The following is a 19,471-nucleotide window of genomic DNA, read 5'->3' as shown; positions in this document are numbered from 1 at the left end:
TGAATAGAAAATTATATAACCCAACAAACAAAAAGGCTGTTTTTCCATCCCATTTCTCTTGTAGGTAAACAAGGCATCTGACCTTGAGCATCTCAGGTAGTAGCACTGTTAATTGGCAAAGACTTTTTGAACAGAGAGAGAGAGAGAGAATGGGTGTGTGTTTATTAATTTAAAAAAGTGATTCTGGAAGGATCTGTATGTGTGTTTGTCTGTATGTGTGTTTGTGTGAGTGTATTCAGCCAGGATATTGCTATATGTCTGTTTGTCTGTCTCTCTGTCTCTCTGTGTGAGTGTGTCTCTATCTATCTATTCTATCTATCTATCTGTCTGTCTGTCTGTCCGTCCGTCCATCCATCCATCCATCCATCATCTCTATCATCTATCATCTATCACAGACATGCCAAACACAAGGCCCGGGGGCTGGATTCGGCCCACGAAGTGGTTTCATGTGGCCCGCGAAGCCACCCTGGAAACAGTGAGGGAACGGACCCCACTGCCTTGGCCCTGACCCAGAGACCCTCCTTCTGCCAGAGACCCTCAGATCTGTCCCACTCCTGCCCAGGCCCCCATAGGCACCCTTGATGCGAACCGATGTAGAGCTGGCCACGCCCATCCAGTAGGCCATACACACTCTAGCCACGCCCACCAAGTAGGCCACGCCTACCCTGGCCATACGCACCCGGCCCCCCGAGGGCAACCACAATGCTGATGCGGCCCTCAATGAAATTGAGTTTGACACCCCTGATCTATCATCTATCTATCTATATCATCTATCTATCATCTGTCTATCATCTCTATCTATCATTATTTATCATCTCTATCATCTTTCTCTCTTTATCTCTCTCTATCTCATCTCTGTGTCTGTCTGTCTGTCTGTCTCTCTGTTTCTCTCTCTCTCTATATATATGTATGTATGTATAATCTCTCTATCATCTCTCTCTCTCTCTAATCTCATTTCTTTTTATGTTATCTTTCTCTCTTCTCTCTCTCTCTCTCCCATGTCTGTCATATCTCTCTCTCTCTCTCTCTCTCCCTCCCTCCCTCCCTCCCTCCAATTCAGAAGTTGATTTACTTCCCCTCTGTGCCAATGCTCATGCTATGCTATTTGTGTTCAGCCGTGCAGTGTAATTTGTGATACAATATTCGGGTCCCTCGGTAATAGCAATATAATTACAGTTGATAAGAAGCTCTTGAAATCTGACTGGTTTGGGGAAGAGGAAAAAAAATCTTTCATTTTTTAAAAAAAAAATTAGATTAATCTGCCCTTTGTCTACTCTTATAATAATAGACATTGTTTTGTATAAATGGATCTATTGCTGAATGCAAAGGCAGGGAACAATTTGTAAATCCCACTACGTATTTATACCGGATCCCTTTTTCCCACTTCCCCACTATTTCCTTCTGCTCCTTCACTTTTCTGTCTCTGAACACTGCTGAGTAAATGAAGCTTAATATGTCACTTTCTTTGCCTGAACTCAGTGACACGCCTCCAGGGCTGGTTTCAGAAAGCCAAATACGTGAGATATTAATGAGCATACCGCCTTCTCTAAAAGCCAGTTCAGGAGTCTATTATTTAACTGGAGCAGAGGCTCGGCGTGTCGATGGTGCAATGATTAATAAAGGGAATTGTTTGGTTCAGGGTACCAAGGTATTGCACTGAATAAGGTTTTCTGCTCTCTTCTGGGGTTCTTTCTCTCTCTCTCTCTCTCTCTCTCTCTCTCTCTCTCTCTCTCTCTCTCTCTCTCTCTCTCTCTCTCTCTCTCTCTCTCTCTCTTCTCTCTGTCTCTGTCTCTGTCTCTGTCTCTCTCTCTCTCTCTCTCTCTCTCTCTTTGTAATGGTGCAAAACTGCTTTAGCAATTATTGTTTGGAGAGAAAACAGGTCCCATTCTGTTTGACGAGGGGGTCAGGCTATTCTCCAAAGCACCAGAAGGCAAGACAAGAAACAATGGTTGGAAACTAACCAAGGAGAGAAGCAACCTAGAACTAAGGAGAAATTTCCTGATAATTAGAACAATTAATACTGAAATAGAATAGAATAGAATAGAATAGAATAGAATAGAATAGAATAGAATAGAATAGAATAGAACAGAACAGAACAGAACAGAACAGAACAGAACAGAATAGAATAGAATAGAATAGAATAGAATAGAAGCTGGAAGGGACCTTGGAGGTCTTCTAGTCCAGCTCCCTGCTCAAGCAGGAGAACCTACACCGTCTCAGACAGAGGAATGTCTAGTCTCTTCTTTAAAATCTCCAGTGATGGAGTGCCCACTATTTCTGGTGACAACCTGTTCCACTGGTTGATTGTCCTTACTGTCAGGAATTTTCCCCTTAATTCCAGTTTGCTTCTCTCTTTAATCAGTTTCCAACCATAGTTTCTTGTCCTTCCCTCTGGTGGTTTGGTGAATAACGTGACCCCCTCTTCCTTGTGGCAGCCCCTCCAATACTGGAATACTACTATCATGTCGCCCCTATTTCTTCTTTTCTTTAGACTAGCCAAACCCAAGTCCTGCATCCGTTCTTCGTATGTTGTAGCCTCCAGGCCTTGGATCATCTTAGTTGCTCTTCTCTGAATTTTTCCCAAACTCTCGACATCTTTTTTGTGATATGGTGACCAAAATTGGCTGCAGTATTCCAGGTGTGACCTTACTAGGGTTTTACAAAGCGGTACTAATACTTTGCGTGATCTTGATTCTATGCCTCTGTTTATGCAATCCAGGATTGTAATAGCTTTTTTGGTTGCTGCTACACACGGCTGGCTCGTAGTCAAAGTGATCGTCCACTTAGGACCCCAAGGTCCCCCTCACAGTTATTTTTTTAAGCCAGGTCTTGCCTGGCTTAAAAGTTACAACAGCGCTGAAAAAAGTGACATACAACTGTTTTTCACTCTTACGACCGTTGTAGCATCCCCATAGCTTTTTTGGATGCTGCTGCACAGTGCTGGATCATGGCCCAGTGTTTCATATCTGGCAGCCTTGAATTGAGCAGTTTTGGCACCCACGTCCCTTTCCATATTATTGACTTCCCGAGAATATATAATAAAAACCTTGCATGTAGCATCTCAGCTTAGCTTAGCTTTTTTTTCACTCCAATGATGGAGGAGGAGACAGAGGAGTAGATGGAAGAGGAAGAGGCGGAGGAAGAGATGGAGGAAGAGGAGATGGAGACAGAGGAAGGAGAGGAGGAGAGGGAGGAGGAAGAGGAGGAGGAGAAGGAGAAGGAAGAGGAGACAGGAGGAAATGGAGACAGGAATAGACGGAGGAGGAGGAAGAGGAGGAGGAGGAGAAGGAGGAGAAAGGAAGACATGGAGGAGGAGGAGGAGGAGGAGGAGGAGGAGGAGGAGGAGGAGGAGGGGGAGGAGGAGGAGATTTCCTGCAGTCAACAGCTTTCATCCATATAGGGCAGGGGTAGGCAACCTCAGCTCTTTTATGACTCATGGACTTCAACTCCCAGAATTCCTGAGTCAGCATAGCTCAGGAATTCTGGGAGTTGAAGTCCATGAGTCATAAAAGAGCCGAGGTTGCCTACCCCTGATATAGGGAATCCATGAGGATCTAGTGTTAGGAAAGGAGCCAATCCCTTTGCAAGAATGGAGTGCAAACATACTGTCATATGTCAAAAATATGGGGAATGCCTTCTTGAGCAGGGGGACAGCTGGCTTGAAGAAATTGTGAACAGCTGCTGAAAGCAGACCCCAGTTACAGAAAGCAGCTTTACCGGGTGAAATCAGATTTGATAAACCTACGAAGGAGAGACTGCTGAATTCCTCCCCGGAGGAAGTTGCTGGTTGGTGGTAAGGCAGCACCTGCTGGGAAGTGGCTGTGCAGCTTCTCAGGGAAACCCAAGGGACGAAAGAAATGAAGCAGCTGAGTCAATGTAAACGTTAAGCAGCTGTACGGGAAGCTGTGTGGTTCAGTACAGAGAACCAATTCTGAAACAGAAGCGCACATTCGGCAGCTCTTGAAGTTCAGGGTGTTGTTGTTGTTGTGGTTGTTTCCAACGTTGCTTTTTATTTGCAGATCTTCTCCTGAAATTATTACCCTTCAGATTGCCAGCCTTTTGAGACATAGAAGCTGAGGTTTTCATTACCCTAGACATCTGCAAACAGTTTTCGTTGGGTTTGGGGACAATTAAATCAGTAGACACCACAATTCCCAGCTCTTGCGTCCCCCACCCCCCCACCCCCCACCTACACATTCCTCCTGGCACTTTGGCGCTTCTGCACCCACCCTCACCAAGAAGTATTTTATTTATTTATTTAATTCAATTTATATACCGCCCTTTTCCCGAAGGACTCAGGGCGGTTTACAGGGCCAAATTAAAACAATACAATATAAAAATTAAAATTAAATTAAATCAGTAGCCCCAAAATTTAACATTAGAATTTAAAAATTTTAAAACCCACTCAGTCCAGGCCTGCTAACTCAAAAAGGCAGGTTTTCAGGTCCCGGCGAAACGAACGAAGGTCGGGGGCGATCCAGAGTTCCACCGGCAATTGATTCCATAGGGCAGGTGCGCCCACAGAGAACGCCCTCCCCCTGGGGAATCGCCCGCCGGCATTCACTGACTGGCGGGACCCTGAGGAGGTCCGCTCTGTGGGAGCGCACAGGACGATGGGGAGTTGATGCTGGCAGCAGGTGCTCCCTGAGATAATCCGGACCCATGCCATTTAGGGCTTTATAGGTCATCACCAGCACCTTGAATCTCATCCGGAGGGCAACTGGAAGCCAATGCAGCTCGCGGAGAAGAGGTGTTACACGGGAGTATCGGGAGACTCCCATCACAACTCGCGCGGCTGCATTCTGCACCAGCTGAAGCCTCCGTGTGGTCCTCAAGGGCAGCCCCATGTAAAGAGCATTGCAGTAGTCTATCCACGAGCGCATGAGTGACTGTGCGTAGGGCACCTTGGTCCAGACAGGGTCGCAACTGGCGCACCAGGCAAACCTGGGCAAAAGCCCCCTTGGCCACAGCTCCTATATGATCTTCCAAACTGAGCCGTGAGTCCAGGAGGACACACAAGTTGCGGGCCCTATCAACGGGGGGTAACACCTCACCCCCCATACTTAGCGATGGAAAAGACTGGTTAATCCGAGATGCCGGTATGCACAGCCACTCAGTCTTGGCAGGATTGATCCAAGCTTATCTTTTCCCCCCTCCCTAGCCAGGAATTTCTGCAGGGGTTTTGTGTGTTGTGTTCAAACACAAAGGTATTGCTTGCATCTCGGCGAGCTTCTAATCAACCTTGGCTAATCTTGAAAAAGCTAAGCAGCATCATATTTGGTCGTGATTTGGATGGAAGGTGGACCAGATATTCTGAAAGGTTGTGGGCTAGCACAGAAATGGAAAAGAGACCCTCTCAGTAGATTTGTTCATACATAAATGAATACAGATAGTCTTCAACTTACAACCATTCATTTAGTGACTGTCCAAAGTTACAACGGCACTGGAAAAAGTGACCTTTGACTGTTTGACCTTTTCACACTTATGACCATTGCAACATCCCCGTGGCCACATGATCAAAATTTGAACACTATAGAATAGAATAGAGTAGAGTAGAGTAGAGTAGAGTAGAGTAGAGTAGAGTAGAGTAGAGTAGAGTAGAATATGGAATAGAATAGAATAGAATAGAATAGAATAGAATAGAATAGAATAGAATAGAATAGAATAGAATAGAATAGAATAGAATAGAATAGAATAGAAGAATAGAATCTTTATTGAGAATAGTTGGATTTTAATAGAATAGAATAGAATAGAATAGAATAGAATAGAATAGAATAGAATAGAATAGAATAGAATAGAATAGAATAGAATAGAATAGAATAGAATAGAAGAATAGAATCTTTATTGAGAATAGTTGGATTTTAATAGAATAGAATAGAATAGAATAGAATAGAATAGAATAGAATAGAATAGAATAGAATAGAATAGAATAGAATAGAATAGAATAGAATAGAATAGATGCAATGGAGAGAATAGAATAGAACAGAACAGAACAGAACAGAACAGAATAGAATAGAATAGAATAGAATAGAATAGGGAGGAGGAGGAGGAGAGGAGACAGAGGAGAAGGAGACAGAAGAGGAGGACAAGTTAAATCAATCTGGCTCATATTTATGACAGTTGAGGTGTTCCTGGGTCACCTTTTTTGACCTTTTGACAAGCAAACACAGTGAGGAAGCCAGATTGACTTAACAACCATGTTACTAACTAAACAAGTTTGATGAGTCACTTAACAACTGTGCAAGAAAGGTTGTGAAATTCACTTAACTGCCTCACGTAATAACCAAAATGTTGGGTTCGATTGTGGTCGTAAGTCAAGGACTACCTGTAGAGTATTTGTTTGCATATCCCCCTTTATTACTTTTGGAAATCTCTGCAGTTTTGGAAATCATTCCAGCTGGCAATGGCGGACAGCTCTTTGGCCAGAATCATAGAGGCATAGGCCTAGAAGGAACCTGGGAGATCTTCTGGGCCAGTGTTTCTTTAAGCTATGTGAGTTTCAACTCCCTGAATTCCCCAGCCAGCCATGTAGGCTGGGGAATTCTGGGAATAGAAGTCCACCTATCTTAAAGTTGTCAAGGCTGGCCAAATCGTTGCCCAAGGCAGGAATCCTGAGACTGTCTCAGATAAGTACGGTAGTTGTTGCTCTCCAGTTTTGCATCATCTACAAATTCAGCTGGCGCCTCTTCTATCCCCTTATCTATATTTTGCTAAATGCCAGCAAAATCATTTTGAATTTGACAGACAACAGCAACAGGAGAAGGAAGGCTGATGGGACAATGTGTGGATGTCAAGGGTTAGGCACGGAAACCACCATAAATTTTGTGGGGGGAACAGCTGAAACTAGCAAGTTTAAATGTGACAAGGATAATATATCTCTTTCAGCTCTGGGTTTCCAGATACTTTTCCTGGTTGCAGATTATCTCAGTAGCTTTCTCTAGTTCTCCCAAGTGTAGGAAATCTGGAATAATCTGGAATAAAGCCAAGCCTTTCAATCCATTATATTTCACCTCTGAGATGGTGGTATTGATCTGATACCGTAAGTAGATATATATATTTCATCATAAATTATCCCAGTCAGGAATTGAATCGGATCTGAAATCATCACCATTTTTACGACAGTCATTAAGCAAATCCAAAGTTGTTAAGCAAACAGCCTCCTTAAGTAACACCAGCTGCCTGCAATTATTGCAGGTTCGCATCCCACCAGGCTCAAGGTTGACTCAGCCTTCCATCCTTCCGAGGTAGGTAAAATGAGGACCCAGATTGTTGGGGGCAATTAAGCTGACTTTGTAATAATGCCGCTTGGGGGTGTGTGTGAAAGCCCTAATAAGCAGGCATATACATAGAATGAAGGCTACTGCTAAGCTTGTAAGCCGCCCTGAGTCTTCGGAGAAGGGCGGGATATAAATGGAATTAAATAAATAAATAAATAAATGTAGGACACTGCGGTCAGTCATAAATGTGAGACGGTTGCCAGGCACCCGAATTGCGATCCCATGAACAAGGAGGTGGTGTGGTAGTCCTAAGTATGAGGACCGGTCCTAAGTGCAAGGACTGAATATTTTTCAGCCTTGCAGTAACAACAAACAGCTGCTAAGCGAATGGTCATAAATTGAGGACTACCTGTATTCTTTATACTATTTCTTGGGGGAGGAAAAATAAAGCCTTTTTCTGCATTCTCAAACAATCTTTGTGTTCTCACCATCCGCCTTCTTTTCTTCACTGAACGATTAGCTGATGAAACCAAATGACTAACCTTCATGGCTAGGCGTGATCAATGATCATTCAAAGAAGAAATTAAGGTTTTCCATTTGCCTTCCCTTAATTCAGGGTTAGGCAACCTTGGCTCTTTTATGACTCGTGGACTTCAACTCCCAGAATTCCTGAGCCAGCATGGCTCAGCATGGAAACCTCTCCCTTTTCCCTCAGCATGGCTGGCTCAGGAATTCTGGGAGTTGAAGTCCACGAGTCATGAAGGGGCCATAGTTCCCCCATGCTGGCTCAGGAATTCTGGGAGTTGAAGTCCACGAGTCATAAAAGATCCAAGGTTGCCTACCCCTGAGTTAACCAATGCCTCCTGTTCTTGCCAGTTTTTTGTTGTTCTTGTGCTGTTATACAATACAGCTAGTCCTTGACTTAAAACCATTCATTTAGTGACCATTCAGTTACAACCGCCCTGAAAAAAGGGACTTATGACCATGTTTCACACTCACGACCGTTGCAGCATCCCGAGGGTCACGGGATCAAAATTCAGATGCTTGGCATCTGACTCATACTTATAATGGTTGCTGTGTCCTGGAGTCACGGGATCCCCTTTTGCGACATTCAGACAAGCAAACTCAATGGGGAAGCCAGATTCACTTAACGACCGTGTGACTAATTTAATACCTGCCACGATTCCCTTAACAACAATGGCAAGCAAAGGAAGGGTAAGGCTTAACTGTGGATGTTAGCTGAGGCTTTTCAGTCATGCACATCACCTGTGAATCCAGCTTGAGTGAGGATAATGATGATGATGATGATGATGATGATGATGATGATGATGTTGGAAGGGACCTTGGAGGTCTTCTAGTCCAACCCTCTGCTCAGGCAGGAAATCCTATACCAGGGGTCCCCAACCCCCAGTCTGTGGGCCAGTACCGGGCCGCGTCATGCCAGCAACCAGGCTGCACAAACAAGCAAAGCCCTATCCGCGGGATGCAGGCAGTACACAAAACCACACACCCTCCAGTCCGTGGAAAAACCTCTCTCCAAACTCAATTAAACCATGATAGTTTACTTCGAAATATGTGACTCACGTTAATATTAGGTTCTTCTGCTGACACACTAGCAGGCTATTATGGCATTTCTGTCACAACATTCAAACAGGTTCCTTGGAAGCTACAGCATTACATGAATAGGTGTTGGGAAACATGGAACATGAGAAGGAGACTGAAGACGGATCTAACCAAGTTGTTGGGCATCCTGGCACCCCACAGATCTAGGATTTGTCTCCTCTTTCCCCTCCTCATTTTTATCTAATTAATCCATCCAGTTTAGTGTAGTGGTTAAGGCACCAGGCTAGAAACTGGGAGATTGTGAGTTCTAGTCACAATCTCTAGGCATGAAAGCAAGCTGAGTGATACTGAGCCAATCACCAGGATACTAGGAGTTCCAGTCCCGCCTTAGGCATGAAAGACAGCTGGATGACCTTGGGCCAATCACCAGTTCTAGACTACTAGTTCCACTTTAGGTGTGAGAAAACAGCTGGGTGACCTTGCGCCAATCACCAGGAGACTATGAGTTCTAGTTCCACATTAGGTATGAGAGACAGCTGGGTGACCTTAAGCCAATCGCCAGGAGACTGAGTTCTAGTTCCACTTTAGGCGTGAGAGACAGCTGGGTGACCTTGGGCCAATCACCAGGAGACTATGAGTTCTAGTTCCACTTTAGGCGTGAGAGACAGCTGCGTCACCTTGGGCCAATCGCCAGGAGACTATGAGTTCTAGTTCCACTTTAGGCGTGAGAGACAGCTGGGTCACCTTGGGCCAATCGCCAGGAGACTATGAGTTCTAGTTCCACTTTAGGCGTGAGAGACAGCTGGGTGACCTTGGGCCAATCGCCAGGACACTATGAGTTCTAGTTCCACTTTAGGCATGAGAGACAGCTGGGTCACCTTGGGCCAATCGCCAGGAGACTATGAGTTCTAGTTCCACTTTAGGCGTGAGAGACAGCTGGGTGACCTTGGGCCAATCGCCAGGAGACCGTGAGTTCTAATCCAGCTTTAGGCAGTCCCTCTCTCTCAGCTCTAGGAAGTAGGACATGGCAAACCACTTCTGAAATCTTGCCAAGAAAACTACAGAACATAATTTAGGGCCCAGGAGTCAATATTAACCTGAAGACACACACAGAGACACAAATACAACTTTTAAAAAAGGCATTATATTCATAATCAATTTTCCCTTTTCCTTTGGATCAACAAGGTATGGAATATCAGTGTAAACAAGGAATCTGGGGGAGGAAAAAAAAGTGTTATGTGCTTTTTATGAAGAAGGTTCCGATGCGAATTTTTGGTACAGAAATAAGCCACTTTTGGCGGGGGGGGGGGGGGGGGACCCTGGATTTGAAGTCATGACTTTATTTTAAATCTTGTGTTCGTGCTTTTAAAAAAAATTACCTAAATTTTCCCAAAATTCTCAAATTGTAAGCCATCTCAGTTCCATGATTCAATGCAATTTTGGAGAATTTTGAAATGCTTGTTCAGGAAGTTTTTGACTTTATTTAGAGACCATTCAAAGTTACAACTACAAGTGACTTATGACCGTTTTTCACACTTACGACCATTGCAACATCCCCGCACTCAACTCATATGCTTGGCAACTGGCATGTATTTATGACGGTTGCCCGGTGTCCCGGGGTCATGTGATCCCCTTTTGCAGCCTTCTGACAAGCAAAGTCAATGGGGGAAGCCAGATTCACTTAACAGCCGTGTTGCTAACTTCACAACTGCAACAATTGACTGAACCGCTGTGGCAAGAAAGCTTGTAAAAGGGAGCAAAATTCACGTAACAACTGTCTTGCTTAGCCACGGAAACTTTGGCCTCAGTTGTGGTCATTAACGTGAGGACTACCTGTGCTATATTTTTATAAGATCTTATAATCTCTTCAGTGAGAAGATTGATGTCTTGTAAGGCTTGTTCCTCTTGTGTGATTTCAGCTATTTTATTTTATTTTTTTAAAAAAGATCATTTAAAAATCATTTTAATTTAATTTAATGTCAGGTTGTTGCGTAACTCATCCCCTCGTAGCTGAAAAACTCAAAGGATGATAAGAATCCCCACCTTCTGCCATCCAGAATAAACAAGATAGATTCTTAAATTCTTATTTATGCTTTCAACTTTCTGACAAACCAGACAATTCAAACAGATTCCAAAACTGTAGCGTTGCGCTGGTTGCCCAATTTCATTTTCTTTACTTTCTCTTCACTTATCTCTGTTATTTATTTATTTTTAATTGAACATGTATGAAATCATAACATATTAGGACCATGAGGTGTTGTAACCTGATTCACATCCTATGTACGTGCACAGAAGTAAAACACGCTCCAAAATGAATCCTGCGATAATTTAAGATATAATCCTAGCAAATGTTCCTCTCCCTTAGCCATTCTTATCAGTGTCAATCATTTGGAGGGATTGTTTTGGTGTTTGTTTTGGGGAGGGGGGAGGTTTGGGTGTTTTTAGTTTTGAAAAAAAACAAAACAATTCTTTCTCTTGCCCTTTGCAGAATTGCTTTTCTGTAGTGTTTTATCACACACACACACACAGAGAGAGAGAGAGAGCAATGTCCATCTGCCAGGAAGGGAAGGGAAGGGAAGGGAAGGGAAGGGAAGGGAAGGGAAGGGAAGGGAAGGGAAGGGAAGGGAAGGGAAGGAAAGGAAAGGAAAGGAAAGGAAAGGAAAGGAAAGGAAAGGAAAGGAAAGGAAAGGAAAAGGTTTTTAATCTGGGGAGCGTTTGAATGAGAGGAAGTGTGGAAACATTCCTAATTAAAACCCGAATGCTTTTAACGTATATCTGAAGTTCTTGTGAATTTTCCTAGTTATTAGGATTAAACACTTTTGAATACTAATGAAGTTTCCCTTTTGTATATCTTTCCCTTCCCCACTCTTTCACATTCTCTCTTTCTCTCTCTTTCTCTCACATTCTCTCTCTCTCTCTCACACACACACACACACGTTCTCTCTCACTCTTTCTCTTGTTCTCTTTTTCTCACATTCTCTCACACACACAAATTCTCTCTCACACACACATTCTCACACATTCTTTCTCACATTTTCTTTCTCACATTATCTCTCTCACACACACGTTCTCTCTCTCTTTCACATTTTCTCTCTCTCTTTCTCTCTCTCTCCTTCTATTTTCTTGCAGTGAGGCTGCCACAGAGTTATCTGGAATCTCACCAAGGTAAGCAAGCTGTTCTGCTAACCCAGATCTGTTTGTGGGAGCCAAAGAACTGCTTCTCTAACTGATGCATCCAAGACAGCCTGTCACAGGTTTGGAAATGCGGGGTGGGGGTGTTGGATGGGGGGGTGGGAGGGAGGGAAGAGGGAGAGGCCATGTCTAAAGGAAACAGCCATTAAGAGAACCGTGCCTTTGAGAGACAGAGGAAAGGTTTGCCATGTCAGACAGAAGCATCTGTAGAGTGGGCTCTTTCAACAGGAGATGATCTGTGTACTTTTATTTTAATTGGTTTGTTTTAATTGCCACGATGTCACTTTGGGAACATCCAAGGTGAATATCTGCCAAGTTCAGGGGTGGAAGTCTTCACAGGGAACTTCAGCTTGCTTTTGGATTTTCTGCTTGTAGTGTAGCTTGCTTGCTTGCTTGCTTGCTTGCTTGCTTGCTTGCTTGCTTCCTTCCTTCCTTCCTTCCTTCCTTCCTTCCTTCCTTCCTTCCTTCCTTCCTTCCTTCCTCTCTCCCTCCTCTTTAACCCTCCCTCCCTCTTTCCCTTCCTTCCTTCCTCTCTCCCTTCTCTTAGCCTTCCATTCCTTCTCTCTAACACCCCCCTCTCTTTCTTTCTTTCCAGAAGTGTACTGAAAGGTTCGTGTGGGTGTGAATCTCTTAGAACAGAAAATACTTTCCCAGCAGTTTGGAAATAGCAAGGTAGATTCGGCACCAATGCTTTTAAGCGTGTAAGATCGTTTCCTTATTATCTCTGCTGATTAAACCTGGGCTCCGTGTTCTTTTGTCTTTCCAAAACGGGCCTAATATTTTTGACCAAGAGGACAGGGAGGCAAAAGAGGTGTGCATTTCCTTCATAAAGATTTTTTTTTAAAAAAAAAAACCTTCTCCGTTTAGTAATTTTATGGATGCAGCCCCAGATAATAATTGGTGAAACTGGGCTTTGACTCAAACTGATCATTTAAGACATGGGAACAAATCCCAATAGCAGAACCTAGTTATTTAATGATCTACGGCCTATTTTAACCTTTCCCAGCATGATCCCTCTAGAATATACGATTCAATCATTTTCCTACAAAAGGTTGGGCAAGTTGACTCTAAATAATTTATAGCAAATTTCACATTCTTCCTATTCTGGATTTATATTATGTACCAAGCAAGGCAGAACTTCGGAGGTCTCTTATAGGTTTGTACTAGTTAAGTCTGTGATGGCTCATAGCATTGTCTTCATCCTTCCTTTAACCAGTCTGGAACAGTATATTTTCAAAATCTACTTTTTGTAATTCTTCTTGTAAAAGGGTTGAGCACCAAGGGGGAAATGGTTTGCTTGGGAAAAGCTGGCAGGTATTCTCTCTCAACAATCCAGAACTTCAATGAGCAGATAAAGGCAGGGTGTACGTTTACACATTTTCACCAAAGCACTATTTTCAAAAGTTTTCAGGCAGGGATAGTTAACAAATGAGAGAAGTGATCTCTTTTCTAGAGGCAACTATAATGTGAACTGAAAATATGTGTTCGCTTTAAGGCAGAGGTCTTCAAACTTGGCCCTTTTATGACTTGTGGACATCAACTCCCAGAATTCCTCAGCCAGCATGCCTGGCTGAGGAATTCTGGGAGTCAAAGTTCACAAGTCATAAAAGGGCCAAGTTTGAAGACCCCTGCTTGTGGACTTCGACTCCCAGAATTTCTCAGCCAGTGTGCCTGGCTGAGGAATTCTGGGAGTTGTAGTTCACAAGTCATAAAAGCGCCAAGTTTGAAGACCCCTGCTTTAGGGACTTGTAGGCAAGTAGAGTAAGGGACGCGGTGGCTCAGTGGGTTACGACACTGAGCTTGTCGATCAGAAGGTCAGCAGTTTGGCGGGTTGAATCCCGAGTGCCGCGTAACAGAGTGAGTGCCTGTTACTCGTCCCAGCTTCTGCCAACCTAGCAGTTCAAAAGCACGTAAAAATGCAAATAGAAAAATAGGGACCACTACGGTGGGAAGGTAACAGCGTTCCATGCGCCTTTGGCATCTAGACATGCCGGCCACATGACCATGGAGACGTCCTTGGACAAGCTCTGGCTCTTCGGCTTTGAAGCGGAGATGACTGTATAACAGCACAATAAAAGGAGTGAAATGGAATAGAGTTATGCGATAGTCATCCTTAGCCTGGGAATGTTGGTTCCAGCTAGCTAGCCTTAACTCTTTCGGTAGCCTTGTAGGGAGAGCAGAGTACAAAGAGGAAAATCTCTTTGTCCTCACCCCCACAACACTGGGGAAATGTTTCAGAACTGTTTACAACAGTGGTCTTCAAACTCGGCCCTTTTATGACTCATGGACCTCAACTCCCAGAATTCCTCAGACAGCATGCTGAGTCATAAAGTCCATGAGTCATAAAAGGGCAGGGTTTGAAGACCCCTGGTTTACAGAATAACAGAGTTGGGACCTTGGAGGTCTTCTAGTCTAACCCCCTGCTCAAGCAGGAGACCCTATACCATTTCAGAGAAATGGCTGTCCAATCTTTTGATTTGATTTGATTTATTAAATTTATATGCCGTCCTTCTCCCCAAGGACTCAGGGTGGCTCACAACAATAAAAATTAAGAGACATAAAATACAAAAATTAAAAAAAGAATTAAACAATGAATATAAGAAATACGGGACAATTTACACAATAAAAACCAAATTAAAAACCATGGTCAGTCCAGGCTCGCTTGTTGGAACAACCATGTCTTCAGGTCATGGCAGAAGGACCGAAGGTCAGGGGCCGTCCGCAGCTCCAGAGGCAGTTCATTCCAGAGGGTCGGCGTGCCCACAGAGAAGGCTCTCCCCCTGGGGGTCGCCAGCCGGCATTGCCTGGCCGACAGAACCCTGAGGAGGCCGACTCTGTGGGAGCGAACTGGGCGATGGGAGGTTGACATTGGCAGCAGGTGGTCTCGCAAGTACCCCGGGCCTAAGCCATGTAGGGCTTTAAAGGTAATTACCAGCACCTTGAATCGCACCCAGAGGGCAGCCGGAAGCCAATGCAGCTAACGCAGGATAGGTGTAACATGGGAGTATCGAGATACTCCCATAAGCACCCGCACGGCCGCATTTTGCACCAGCTGAAGCCTCCGGGTGCACTTCAAGGGCAGCCCCATGTAGAGAGTGTTGCAGTAATCCAGGCGAGAAGTGACAAGGGCATGGGTGACCATGCATAGGGCATCTCGGTCCAAAGGGGCGCAACTGGCGCACCAGGCGAACCTGTGCAAAGGCCCCCCTGGTCACGGCGGTTAGATGGTCTTCTAGGTTAAGCCGTGAATCCAGGAGGACACCCAAGTTGCAGGCCCTTTCTGAGGGGGGCAAGAGCTCTCCCCCCATCAAAAGAGATGGAACATGTTGGACAGTGCGAGATGCCGGTATCCACAGCCACTCGGTGTTGGAGGGGTTCAGCCTGAGCCTGTTTCTTCCCATCCAGACCCGCACCGCCTCCAGGCACCGGGACATCACGTCAAGGACATCACTAGGTTGGCTCGGGGTGGAGATAAACAACTGGGTATCATCCGCATATTGGAGATACCTCACCCCAAAGCCACGGATGATCTCACCCAGCGGCTTCATATAGATGTTAAACAGGAGGGTGGAGAGAACCAACCCCTGAGGTACCCCACAGGAAAGGGGCCTCGGGGTAGATCTCTGCCCCCCTGCCACTACAAACTGCGAACGGCCCGAGAGGTAGGAGGAGAACCACCGTAAAACAGTGCCCCCCACTCCCAACCCCTCGAGCCGTCGCAGCAGGATACCATGGTCGATGGTATCAAAAGCCGCTGAGAGGTCAAGTAGGAGCAGGACAGAGGAGCAACCCTTGTCCCAGGCCCGCCAGAGATCATCTACTCGTGCGACCAATGCCGTTTCCGTGCTGTAACCGGGTCTGAAACCGGACTGGTACAGGTCCAGATAGTCTGCTTCATCCAGGAATTGCGGGAGCTGACGCACCACAACACTCTCAACAACCTTCGCTACAAAGCGAAGGTTGGAGACAGGACAATAGTTATTTAACGAGGCCGGGTCCACCAGTTAAATCCACCAGTGATGGAGCACCCATAACTTCTGGAGGCAAGCTGTTCTTCTGGTTAATTGTTCTAACTGTCAGGAAATTTCTCCTTAGTTCCAGGTTGCTTCTCTCTTTGGTTAGTTTCCATCCGTTGCTTCTGGTCCTTCCTTCAGGTGCTTTGGAGAATAGGTTGACCTCCTCCTCTTTGTGTTAGCCCCTCAAATGCAGGAATTGGGTATGTCTGGTTTAATGAAAAGAAGGACTAGGGGTGACATGATAGCAGTAGTCCAATATCTAAGGGGCTGCCACAAACAAGAGGGGAGGGGCAACCAAATCTCTAAAGCATCTGAAGTCAGAACAAGAAGCAATGGATGGAAACTAATCCCGATCATTGGAACAATAAATCAGCGGACCGACTTGCCTCCAGGAGTTGTGGGTGCTCCAACACTGGAGGTTTTTAAGAAGAGATTGGACCACTATTTGTCTGAAATAGTATAGGATCTCCTAGCTGAGCAGAGGGTTGGACTAGAAGATCTCCAAGGTCCCTTCCAACGGTTATTCTGTTAAATATTGCAACACTGCTTTTCCCTAGATTAGATATATCCAAATAACTCCAACCATTTCCATGTGTGCCTGGGTCCCTATGGCTACACAGCTGCCAATCCTTTTTCTGGCCAAGAAAATGCAACCAACTTCCTGAACTCAGCTCATAAGCAATACTTGTTGTTGTTGTTGTTGACAAGCAGCTAATTAAGCTTGGCAGTATCTATAGAGTTCAAAACCCCGTTCCTGCCATTTTGGGGGGTAAACTCACTGTACTAAATGCAGAAGACATATCACCCTGCACAACATGTGCCCGATCCGCTGACCTTTAGGCTGGCAATTTAATACAGATACATCAGTGAATGATATATTGGCAAAAGAGCTGACAAGCAGAAGCCGGCTGGGTAGAAGATTCTGTAGCTTTCCCCGAGGCACTGCAATCTCATCTTGATTATTCTGTCAGCCTGGCTATTTGCTTTTTGGCTGTTTTTATTTATTTTCACACGATGAGCTCCTTAAGCCTGGCATGCGGCAGAGGTAGAGAAGTAAAGGAGCTTTGTTGGATATGGCACACCAAGCTGATATTGGTTCAAAATGGCAACAGGTAGTAGGCAACAATAACAACCTCACAGTGGCAGCCCTGTTGCAATTATCATCTAGTTCAAGGGTAGGCAACCTCGGCTCTTTTATGACTCATGGACTTCAACTCCCAGAATTCCTGAGCCAGCATGGGGCAACTATGGCCCCCTCATGACTCGTGGACTTCAGCTCCCAGAATTCCTGAGCCAGCATGGGGCAACTATGGCCCCCTCATGACTCGTGGACTTCAGCTCCCAGAATTCCTGAGCCAGCATGGGGGAACTATGGCCCCCTCATGACTCGTGGACTTCAACTTCCAGAATTCCTGAGCTGGCATGGCTCAACATGGAAACCTCTCCCATTCCCCTCAGCATGGCTGGCTCAGGAATTCTGGGAGTTGAAGTCCATGAATCATAAAAGTGCCTACCCCTGATCTAGTTCAATGTTTCTCAGCCTTGGTGATTTTAAGACCTGTGGCCTTCAACTCCCAGAATTCTCCAGGCAGCTTTCGTGTATTTCGGCTCCCAGCATTCCCCAGTAGCATTTGTAGATTTCAACTCCCATAATTCTTCAGCCAGCGTTCGTGGGCTTCAACACCCAAAATTCTCCAGCCAGCCTTTATGGACTTCAGTTCCCATAATTCCCCTGTCAGCATTTATGGACTTCAGCTCCCATAATTCCCCTGTCAGCATTCATGGACTCTCCCTCTCTGCTCTCTTCCTCTCTCTCCTCTTTCTCTCTCCCTCTCTCTCTCTCCCTCCCTGTCTCTTTCTTTCTCTCCTGATTCTTGCCTCCTTGGTTTTAGGCCCAATTTGACAGTTAAATGCTTTGATGTTTGTTTAATAAATAAACTAAGCTATATTTATGCTGCTGAATTGTGCAATAGATGTGCTTGTTCTGATCTGAACTGAGGGGCTGAGTGGGAATGAACTGGGTGCAAACTAAGTGGGAAATCAAATATAATTTTCCAAGACTCCTGTCCAGAAGACAGCACGAACGAATATATTTTTTAGCGCCAGACAGGCCAGTATTGACAGAAGATGACAGACACATCTATACAAAGAAGCAAAGTTGTTAAGACCTGTGTTTATGTTATTGAATAAGTGAAATTGTTCCTTTATTTCTATCTGAAGCAAGGGTTTCTGCCAGTCTGTGTCAGCCCATTTCCCATCCATAGATGTTCCCTCAGAGCAGTGTTTCTCAACCTCAGCAATTGGATGTGTGGACTTCAACTCCCAGAATCCCCCACGCTGGCTGGAGAATCCTGGGAGTTGAAGTCTGCACATCTTAAAGTTGCCAAAGTTGAGAAAGAATTTCTAAACCAGAAAAGGAGGCTTAGCAGGGGCAGCGAAATGAGAAAACTAATAAAAGGAATTATTACTGCTCCCAACAAGGAACATCTGATGTTATTGTGTTTATTTGCCAGTGAATCATCTCTGGAGCATGACGCTTTTGGGGATCAGGTTTTTTTTTATTTGTTCACATTGCAAAGATAGGCTTCTATTCAAAAACAGTTTTTGTGTTTTGGCAGAAAAGCTGCTATATTTCTCCAGTGTGGTTTCATCAGTATTTAGGGGCATATTGGTTAAGCCACTCCACTGGGGAGAAGCAAGTTTGAGGTTTTAGATGATTCTTCTTAATTACACTGGCTATTGTTAATCTAATTTGGGATGACTATTAGCCGGCAACGGATATGTTAAAAATAAATAGTCCTGTTTGTTCCAGAAATCAATTAGGGCTGCAATTGTAAAGCTCTGTTTTTGTTGTTGTTGTTTTTTTGTTTTGTTTTTTTAAAAAACAAGATATCTTCAATCATTACCCCAATCTATTCTCCTTCCTGCTAATAATCGCTATTTAAAATTAAGATCTAGTTCAACAACCCTAGAGGGGAAAAAACACAGATTTATACAAGTGGTGAAACGAGAAGTAATAAACATCTGAGAGGAGCAGATATTTTTTTCCAGTGAGTCTTAAGATACCATTTTGACAAGGCTTGTCACTTCACTGATTAAAGAGAAGCATGATCTCTGGTGTGTTAGCTTTTTTCCCCCCTGACTGACTGATCATTAACTTTACTTTTACGTTTAAAAAGATTTAGTAGTGACTTCCTAATTTATTAAAAAGCTCATTACTCCTGGATTGCTTCCATCCCAAAATAATTAAAGGGTCGAGAAACTTGGGAGTTTAAAAAGAGCATTCTGGATGGAAAAGCCATCTGGATGGAGGAGCCAACACAACACCGTGGAAATAATTTTCAAAAGTTTATAGCAGGGGTCTTCAAACTTGGTCCTTTTATGACTTGTGGACTTCAACTCCCAGAATTCCTCAGTCAGGCACACTGGCTGAGGAATTCTGGGAGTTGAAGTCCACAAGTCATAAAAGGACCAAGTTTGAAG

General features: G+C 44.5%; 1 protein-coding gene across 4 annotated transcripts in view; it reads left to right on the top strand.

Annotated features, from left to right (window-relative positions):
- The window catches only part of CELF2 (CUGBP Elav-like family member 2), a 634,914-nt gene that overhangs the window by 95,310 nt on the left and 520,133 nt on the right, over positions 1-19,471 (top strand). For all 4 annotated transcript variants that reach the window (XM_081330781.1, XM_081330780.1, XM_081330779.1 and 1 more), the window contains exon 2: positions 11,910-11,945. In XM_081330781.1, the coding sequence (XP_081186907.1) occupies positions 11,910-11,945 (36 nt within the window). The remainder of the gene's footprint in view (positions 1-11,909; positions 11,946-19,471) is intronic.

The sequence above is a fragment of the Vipera berus genome (genome assembly GCF_964194415.1).
Source record: "Vipera berus genome assembly, chromosome: 6".
Lineage (NCBI taxonomy): Eukaryota > Metazoa > Chordata > Lepidosauria > Squamata > Viperidae > Vipera > Vipera berus.
This window is presented reverse-complemented; position numbering and strand designations above follow the sequence as displayed.